We start from the raw sequence: 8,781 nt of genomic DNA on the forward strand, positions 1-8,781 counted from the left end.
CCGAGAAGAAAGGGTGGGGGGGGGTATAGTATGCGAGTACGCTCTTAGTCCACCCTTTAAATATTTTCCCTCCATATCCCTATCCTCGCACCTACGCGTTATCGTTTGCTTTATTCTCTTCGCGAGTGACCCAGGGGTGGCCGGATTCCGCCTCGCGCCCGCCCGGCATGCACCCGGAACACCCCCGTTACCCGCACTGCTGACGCCACAGCCTCCGCTCCCGAGCAGGACACTGGACGCGACCGACTTGGATCGAGGCGTGCAGACCGGTCAACTCCGTCTGGCACCGATCGCACAACACTCATCCGAGGACGGGGCGGGGGGCGGGGGAGGGGTGGCAGGAAGAGCCCGTTAGGCGCATGGGCCGACTCGACGGCGTGTGGTGCGCCTGAAACGGGCGGGATCTAGCGGCAGTGCGGCAGTGACGCGGGTGAGGCGTGGCTGTGTGCGTGCGGTTGCGGACTTGTCCGTGACCCAGTGACCGACTAACAGAAGAAGCCTGGCACAGGCTGAGCCATTGACTCCCACATCATCATGCACTGACGCGGCTGCTGAGCTTGCTTTTTGTGAAGTGAGAGACAAGGGTCGCTTTCCTGGCGTTTGAACTCGTGGTGGCCATCACTCGCCCTTCACCCTGTGTGTGTGTCGCCACCCGCACTTGCGATGCCTGGGGCCCGTGTGGGCGCATCGTGCGCGGCCTCCCCTTCGCTGACGCCACCGCATCTCGGCCTCTCGCTCGCGGGCGCGGACGTGCTACCGTAGCGAGAGCAGGCGAGAGGTCGCTGTGAGGGGAGACCAAGGGCGGCGCAAGGCAGAGCGTTACGGAGCAAGCACGAGGAAGATGGATCGACGTACTGCGGGAGCTGCAGTCGCAAGTCCCCCGCCTTCTTCCGCTCGTCTTTCTGCCAGGTTCCATGGCCGCTACGCGGGCCGCGCGGCCTCCTGTGGGGGTGTGCTGCTGCGCTGGCACCACGCTGTCACGTGTGCACTCCTTGCCCTCCCCGTGTGCCCCACTGAGCATTGCATCTCATCCTATTCTTCTCCCTCTCTCTCGCTTTGATGTCCTCCGCGCGTATGCGTCTTTCTGCGCGCAGCCGCCCCCTCCACAACCCGTTTCCTTCAAGGAGCCGCCGCCGTACCACTTGCAAGCTGGCCTCCCCGCCCCCTCGATTCTTTCGCTTTGGCAGTGTCCATCGTTGGCGAGTAGCACCCTTATCATTTCTCTCGCTTCTCCGTCTTCTTCCGCCCCCGTTCCAGTCTCTCTCTCTGTGCCTTCGGCGTGGGTGTCTAGTCTTCATCAGGTCACAGCCTCGCTCGCCGTCACTGTTGGGCTCGACCCTTCTCTCCCCTTTCCGCCTCTCCGAGCTCGTGTCCCAGCGCTGCATCTTCGGACTCCCCCTTTTGCGATTACCGTAGTAGCGGGGCTTACTCTGTGGTGTTGTCCGCCGCGCACGCTCGCACCCGCAGGCGATATGCAGACCAACGAGAAGGTTGAAATTATCCGCCTCGCGACGGGGCCGCAGGAGCCCATCAACGAGTACAGGCGGTTTGCGACCCTGGTGCTGGGCTCCTTCGGCTGCATCGTGTGCTCCTTCAGCTATGCGTGGAATCTCATCTCCGGCACGATGCAGCAGCGGTACGACCTCACGCAACGCGACCTGAGCACGGTCGTGACCGTGGGACTCGTGGTGCAGTACTGCGTTCTGCCCTACGCCTTCCTGTACGACTACTTGGGCCCCCTCCCTATTAGCATCCTCAGCACCGTGTACTTCGCCCTCGGCACGCTGCTGCTTGCGCTGTGCTTCATGGACAAGGTCGAGGGCAGCGTGGTGCGTCTCTGTGTGTTCAACGCGATGATGGCGACTGGGTGCGCCCTTCTTGATCTTACCTCGTGCATCACCGTCCTGTCTCACTTTCCGACGAACCGCGGCCCCGTAACGGCGCTGCTGAAGACGTTCACCGGTCTTGGCTCCGCGATTGTCGCGTGTCTCTACACCGGCTACTTCGACTCCAACGCAGAGAAGCATTTCTTCTTCCTGTTTTCGATGGGCCTTGTTGTCGGCATTTTGTGCATTGCGTTCATACGCCTGCCCCCCTACCACCTGACGCAGTACGAGGAGCGGAGGCTGCCTGATGAGGTGAAGGAGCGCCGCCTGGCGACGAAGGCACAGTACCTGCGTCAGGAGGCACCGCTGCGCCGCTTCGTGCTGGGGTTCATCATCCTGGTTGTGCTCATCATCTTCGTGCCGACGCAGAGTGCGCTGGTGAGCTACCTAAAGCTGGGTAAAGCGCCGAAGGTCGCGTTTGCGATAGTGACGACCGTTTTGACGCTTCTCTACTTACTGGTCGCGGCCCCTCTGCCGTTCCTGAACAGCAGCCACATCCCGATCTTCAACCGGGCGTACTCGAAGCGTGACGCGCGCGGCGATGCCGACAGCAGGGACTCCACCGAGCCGCTGGGACTTGAGGAGGCGCAGATACGCAAGTACCACGCGCCGGGTGAGGGGCAGCAGCGCGGCAACAACGCGAAGGGTCTGCCCTACGACGCGGCTGCCGTTGCGGAGACACTGGATGATGAGCGCGGTGCAGTGGCCTCGGCGGAGCTGGAGACGGAGATTGACTACCTTGCGCCGCAGTATCAGGGAAGCTTCATCCACAACCTGACGACGCTGGAAATCTGGGCTCTGTGGTGGACTATGTTCACCGTGGTTGGCGCCGAGTTTGTGATCATTTTCAACGCGCGCTTCATCTTGGTCGCCCTTCAGAGCGCGCCGGTGAGCGAGTCGCTGTCTACCATGCTCACAGTGCTGAACGGCGTGGGCAGCGCTGTGGGCCGCCTGATGATGTCTTTCTTCGAGGTGTGGTCTCAGAAGCGCAAGGCGGAGGACCGCGTGCCGATCACGATTGCGCTGTTCGTCCCCACAAGCTCTATCATCATCAGTATTATGCTATTCCTCGTGCTGCCGGCTGCCGCGCTCCCGCTGCCGTACATTGTCGCTGCCCTTGGCAACGGGTTCCTCGCTGGTGTGGCGATTTTGGTGACGCGCACGATCTTCGCAAAGGACCCTGCGAAGCACTACCACTTCTGCTTCACTGCGTCGATGCTAGCGTCACTGGTGTTCAACCGTTTCCTGTACGGCGAGTGGTACACGGTGCAGGCCGATAAGCAGGCGCGCGCGGATAAGATGTGCTACGGCAAGAAGTGCGTAATGATGCCGATGCTGGTGCTGCTCGGTCTTGCGTGCAGTGCCTTCATCACTGACGTGGTTCTGCACTTGCGCTACCGCTCGTACTGCCAGAAGGCGCTGTCAGAGCGCGCGCGTCTGCGTGAGGAGGCGGCGGCCTCCCGAAAGGTTGAGGGGTTTGAGAACGCGGCGGACGACGGTTCGAGCCCCCACTCTGCCGCCAGGGAGGAGCAAAGGAGGCGCGCGTAGCGAATCCACTGGACTTTCAAGAGGAGCGTGTTGAAGAGCATGTGCAGGGCCGAGCTGTGCGCATTTCGGTCTGCTTTGGCTGAGTAGCGCGACACATCTGTGTATGCAGTTCGCACTGAATGAGGCGCCCTATGCAGTCTCTCTGTGCATGCGGAACACTGTCCGCCCCCCTCCCCTCTCTGCCCCTTTCCGTTCACTTCTCGGCATCCGCATTGCTGATTGCCGCGCCGCATCGCTCTGCTCCTTCTTTTGTTGTCTTCTGGCGTTCTGATTGTGGCGGCAAGGCGTGAGGCAGGCGCGAAGGCGAAGAAACGGAGAGGCAAAATCAAGCGAAAGCAAAATTCCAGCAAACAATGAGGACGCGCGCACGCCCAGGCGCGCGTGTGTGTGTGTGTGTGTGCGTTAGCTCTCCCCCCTTTCCTCCTGTCACCTGTGCCCTCGTCTTGTGGGTTGCCCGCTTACAACTGCGCTGTATTTCATTTGACGGTCTTGCAAAGGCCAACCATCGCCGCTTTCTTTCTTTCTTTCTCTTTCCTGTTTTTTTTTTTTTTCCCCTCCTCACCTGTTGTACACGTCACTTTCTCTTCTCGCTCTCGTTTTTCTTTTTCGCAGCGGCCTTGTGTTCTTTCCTTTGTTGTTTCCCGTTTACTTTGCCCACCACGCCTCCCCCCCTCCCCTTTACTCCCTGAAATGAAAAAAAAAAAATTAACCGGATACCCCGTGTGCGCCCAGAACACCCGCCTCCCGCTCACTACCTCGTCCACCCCTTCGTTTGCTCCCTCGTTTTGGTCTCTCATGAGCCTCTCTCTTTTTTTTTTGTGTGGGGGGTGGGTGGGCGTTTCTCTTCTCCAAAGCAGAAGGCTACAGCTGAAGCGACCAGCGCGAAAACGAGGAAATGGGCGCATGGGCGGAAAGCGACCAGCCTTTTTTTTTTTAGCGTCCAACGCCCACCTGCACGGAGTACCACCACTCAAGAAGAAACCCACTGCGCATAGATGCACATCAAAGTCGAAAGGTAAAGAAGCCAGTAGTAAATATGGATGTTGACTTCCACTTCCCCCATCGCAATCGATCCCACCACCCCACTTCTTCTGACCTGCTTGGTGTTTCTTCCGTGGCATGTGCGATGAGGGATAAAAAAGGAACAAGAGAAGGGTCGACGTGGCAGTAATGCCACGTGAATCTTCAAGCGCTGGTTGGCGTCGATCTTGTCTGTGCTTCGCCTTCTCCTCTTCTTGTGTGTATCTTTGTGGAGATGAGGCTCTCTTCCGTTGGTAGCGTCTCTCTTGTATATTTTTGCGTCTTTTGCCTTTTTTTTTCTTCCCTTGCGCATTTCCACTGTTAATCGTCTTCCTCTTCTTTCTTTTTTTTTTCTTTTTTTTTTTTTCTGTTTTGCTTGGGAAATGTTTGTATGGAAGAACGTGGCGCGCTTCTGCGTTTTAAGAATGTCTTGTGCTTGCACGAGTGGCACAGAGCCGCATGCTTGTGCGTATGCACAAGATGTGTCACGAAAAAAAAAACAAAAAGGAAACCGATCCTTTTCATGCATGCAGTGTGTTTGCGTTTCGCTTGCGGGCTCATAATATTCTCACTAAAAAATCTTCTCCATGGGTATTTACTCCTCCTCTTCTTTCCTCCTCTCCTCCTCTCCCTCTGTGTGTGCGTCTGTTGTCATTTTTCATCTCGACTTCACCGCTGAGGGAAATACAGCATCATTACCATCACCCACCATCTTCTCTTGTTTTTATTCCCCCTCCCCCCCCCATCCCCCTTTCGCTTGCTGTTTTTTTTTTTCCTTTTCTTCGTTTGGGACGTGCACGGTAGGCTGTCTCGGCGGTGAGGTTGCTGCTGCTGCTGCTGCTCATGCATGAGTGCCCTTCTACCTGTTGGTCTGCTTTCGCTCGCTCGTTCTCTGCCTTGGGCGCTTGAGTAATCGGCAAGGGCCAATTGGTGGTGGTGGTGGGCGGAGCATGTTGGAGTGAAACACCAAAGGCACAGGAGGCTGCACCTACTCACGGACATATGAATCGATGGACACCAGAACTTCTCACCGTAGACATGTCGAGCATGACGCTCGTGCGCCATCGTTATGCTTCTTTCAGGGACCTTTTAGTTTTTTTTTTTGTATTTTTTTTCTCGATTTCTCGTACGAAGCAAAAAAAAAAAGATCGACGAACCCTCCCAGGGAAGCGTAAAGTGAGGAAAAGAGCGGCCACCAAAAACCCTCAAAAGGAGCAACGAGAGAAAATAAAAAGCGAGAGACATTGAGGCACACCGCGTCTTCTTCACTCGCATACACTCACGTACGAATGAATATTGTCCACCGCTGATGAAAACGAAAAGGAAACCACTAACGGGGCCGGGGAGCAAAACAAGAAAACACGCCTGTACAGACGCACGGCGTGAGAGTCGTTGAGGTGCTGTTCAGTATCGTGAAGGGGAAATAAGCAAAGCGACATACACGAATATAAGAGAAAAAAACAGCGTGGACAACTGCAGAGGTGTGCACGCCCACCCCCCACACCGCCCACACACACTAATGTAGGACAAATAAAAAAAGTCATTCGATGTCTTCAGGGAAAGTGCAGTAGGTAACTAAAATGAGTCTTGATTCTTATGCGAGTGTTTACAAAAGAGCTCACACGCACCGACAGAGGGTTGAACATCGGGACCGTGCAGGGCTGCCGTGGTGTCCTATCATGGTACTAATTACTTTTTTTTTCTTGCCTTCAAGTTTACACCCTAATTCGTTCTCTCCCTTTTCCACCTCCCCTTCTCTCTCTCGTATGTGTGTGTGTGTGTGTGTGTGTGTGTGTGTCAGTGCAGCAGCAACATCTTCTTTGGTCCCTCCCTCCACTACCTGACGCAGCGCGGGAGTACAACCAGAGGCAGTAGAGCGAGGGACAGCGCAGAGGGGGACATTTTGGTCCCGCCTCTGCACTGCGCACGCAACCCACACCCCTCCATGTGTTAATGTGCACCCACAGATGGGCGCATGCCACACACACCCATGCACATGTGGAGTGGGTGATGGCGGCGGGAAGAGGACGAGGGACAATGCAGTGGCGCGCAAGTGCGTCGTTTCATAGGCATGTGCATACTTCAACCGTGAACACCTGCAGTGGAAAGTCCTCTCCCAGACGACCCCCTCCCTTCCAACACCGTCACAGGTCATCGCAAGAGGGATACCGGAGAGCGCATCGATAATGTGATGAAAAGAGAAGGCGAAGGCCGGATAAAATGGGAGCAACGCTCACTAAAAGCAACAAAGCAAAGTCACTCAAAGAGGACAGATGAGCGTGAACGGCAACGACAACAACAGTAAAAGAACAACGAAGGCACGCAAACTGACCTGGATGGAGCACTGCTCCTCTTTCTTTCCATTTTACTCTTCTCCGGCCTCTTCTCGCTCTTTCCTCCTCCATCACGCTTTCTCTTCGGTTCTCTTATTCTGCCTTTCCTCGCAGCGTATGTCCTTGCGGTTTCCATCTTCCCGTCTCCTTCATGGTCTTGGATACTTCACCGCAGTATCAGGCTCTAGTACCCGCCCTGTGGAGAAGCCCACAGCCTGCAACGTGCCCTTGGGTACCGCTGCGGGCTCTTCCTGTAGGCTGGAAGGTCTGTGCTTACGCTGTGCGGCAGAGACGTGCGGCCATGATGATGTTTGTGCCTGCTCACTGCGAATAATGTGGATGATTCAGCACCAGCACTGGCGCCCCCCGCCCCCCCCCCCCCCCCCCCTGCGTACGCCTCTCATTTCTGTCTGTCTGCGCCCATTGCAAGTTGAAGCGCAACGCCGAAGTCGATAGGCCGGTGAAATCGGCAGCGGCAGGGGGGGGGGGCCGACGCTCACCGCATGGGTTACTGATCTGGCCACCTGCCTCAGACACTCAGGCCACCCCTGCAGCCGCGCTCCCGCTGCCGTACATTGTCGCTGCCCTTGGCAACGGGTTCCTCGCTGGTGTGGCGATTTTGGTGACGCGCACGATCTTCGCAAAGGACCCTGCGAAGCACTACCACTTCTGCTTCACTGCGTCGATGCTAGCGTCGCTGGTGTTCAACCGTTTCCTGTACGGCGAGTGGTACACGGTGCAGGCCGATAAGCAGGCGCGCGCGGATAAGATGTGCTACGGCAAGAAGTGCGTAATGATGCCGATGCTGGTGCTGCTCGGTCTTGCGTGCAGTGCCTTCATCACTGACGTGGTTCTGCACTTGCGCTACCGCTCGTACTGCCAGAAGGCGCTGTCAGAGCGCGCGCGTCTGCGTGAGGAGGCGAAGTGGTTTCCGGATTGCTAGTTTAACGCTTTCAGCGTTGCTGAGGACGACCTGGAACCTACAGAACTGTGGAGGTGGAGAGTGAGTTGTGCGGCGAGGGGTGAAGTGGATGGCAGACGAGAGACATCGCCCACTGATGAAAGTCCTGTTTGCGTGGTCACCTCAAAGTTTAGCGTCCACTTTTGACTTTTTGCTGACACGCAGGGAGGTGTGGAGTGGTGAGGTGCTGGTGTCGACTGCACAGTGCCTATTCTAGCATTCCCTCGTCCTGGCTAGTGTCTCAGGGAGGTGGTGCAACACCGTGACTTCTTCCCTCGACCTATCCTCTTTGATCACCCCAATAGCAGGGGAAACTCTGAGCATGATATCCCAGTGCCCCAGTGCCCTCGCTCTGTGCGCTGGGATGCCAACCAGCCCCCCCCTGTCCCTGCCAATGCCGGACCACTGCTGTCGGCGGTCAGGTTGTGGGCGACGCGCCGTCGGTGCGACCCGCCCAATGGGAGCTGCTGCGAGGCAGAGGCCGTGCCCTGATGACGGAGCCGGCGCGTTGCTGTAGCGCGTGTCTACGGCTGCCTTGCACCACGCGGTGGGGCCCCTGGGGGGCGGGGGCAGCCCGGGGAGGAGAGTGGCGTTTAACTCCATGCTGCACGGTAGGGCAGGGACTTCATGATAACATTTTTTTTCTTATGTACACGACTTGATTGCGGACCTGGACAAACACACCGTAACCGTAGGTGTGAGGGTGTAGTAGTAGTCTTGAAGGACTGCGTATGACACTCCAGAGTGGGGCTGTCAGCGAGAGTGAGGTGAGCTGGCGCAGTTCAACAAGATGGCAGCGATCCATAGCGCATTAAAGCCAAAGTTATAGTGCTTTGCAGGGTCCTTGGCGTACATTGTACGGATCACGAGAATGGACACGCTGGCGCAGAAACCGTTACCAACAGCCGCCAGCGAAAAAGCGATCAGCAGCGAGCGGCCCGGCAGCACAAGGAACAGCACCATGGAGATTATAATCAGCGTCGTTGGCACGAAGAAGGCGACGGTGATGGGCATACGGTCCTCCGCCTTGCGC

The 8,781-nt window shown here is 57.0% G+C and overlaps 2 protein-coding genes across 2 annotated transcripts; both read left to right on the top strand.

Annotated features, from left to right (window-relative positions):
• Nucleotides 1–1,472: 1,472 nt before the first annotated feature.
• On the top strand, nt 1,473–3,434 carry LBRM_11_0440 (hypothetical protein, conserved in leishmania; the record flags this gene model as incomplete). The annotated part of the gene is made up of 1 exon (XM_001562928.2): nt 1,473–3,434. The coding sequence occupies one exon, from the start codon at nt 1,473–1,475 to the stop codon at nt 3,432–3,434; it is 1,962 nt and encodes a 653-aa protein (XP_001562978.2).
• Nucleotides 3,435–7,472: 4,038 nt separating this feature from the next.
• On the top strand, nt 7,473–7,730 carry LBRM_11_0450 (hypothetical protein, conserved in leishmania; the record flags this gene model as incomplete). Its single annotated transcript, XM_003722915.1, has 1 exon — nt 7,473–7,730. The coding sequence occupies one exon, from the start codon at nt 7,473–7,475 to the stop codon at nt 7,728–7,730; it is 258 nt and encodes an 85-aa protein (XP_003722963.1).
• Between the last annotated feature and the right edge of the window lie 1,051 nt (nt 7,731–8,781).

The sequence above is a fragment of the Leishmania braziliensis genome, chromosome 11, assembly GCF_000002845.2.
Source record: "Leishmania braziliensis MHOM/BR/75/M2904 complete genome, chromosome 11".
Lineage (NCBI taxonomy): Eukaryota > Euglenozoa > Kinetoplastea > Trypanosomatida > Trypanosomatidae > Leishmania > Leishmania braziliensis.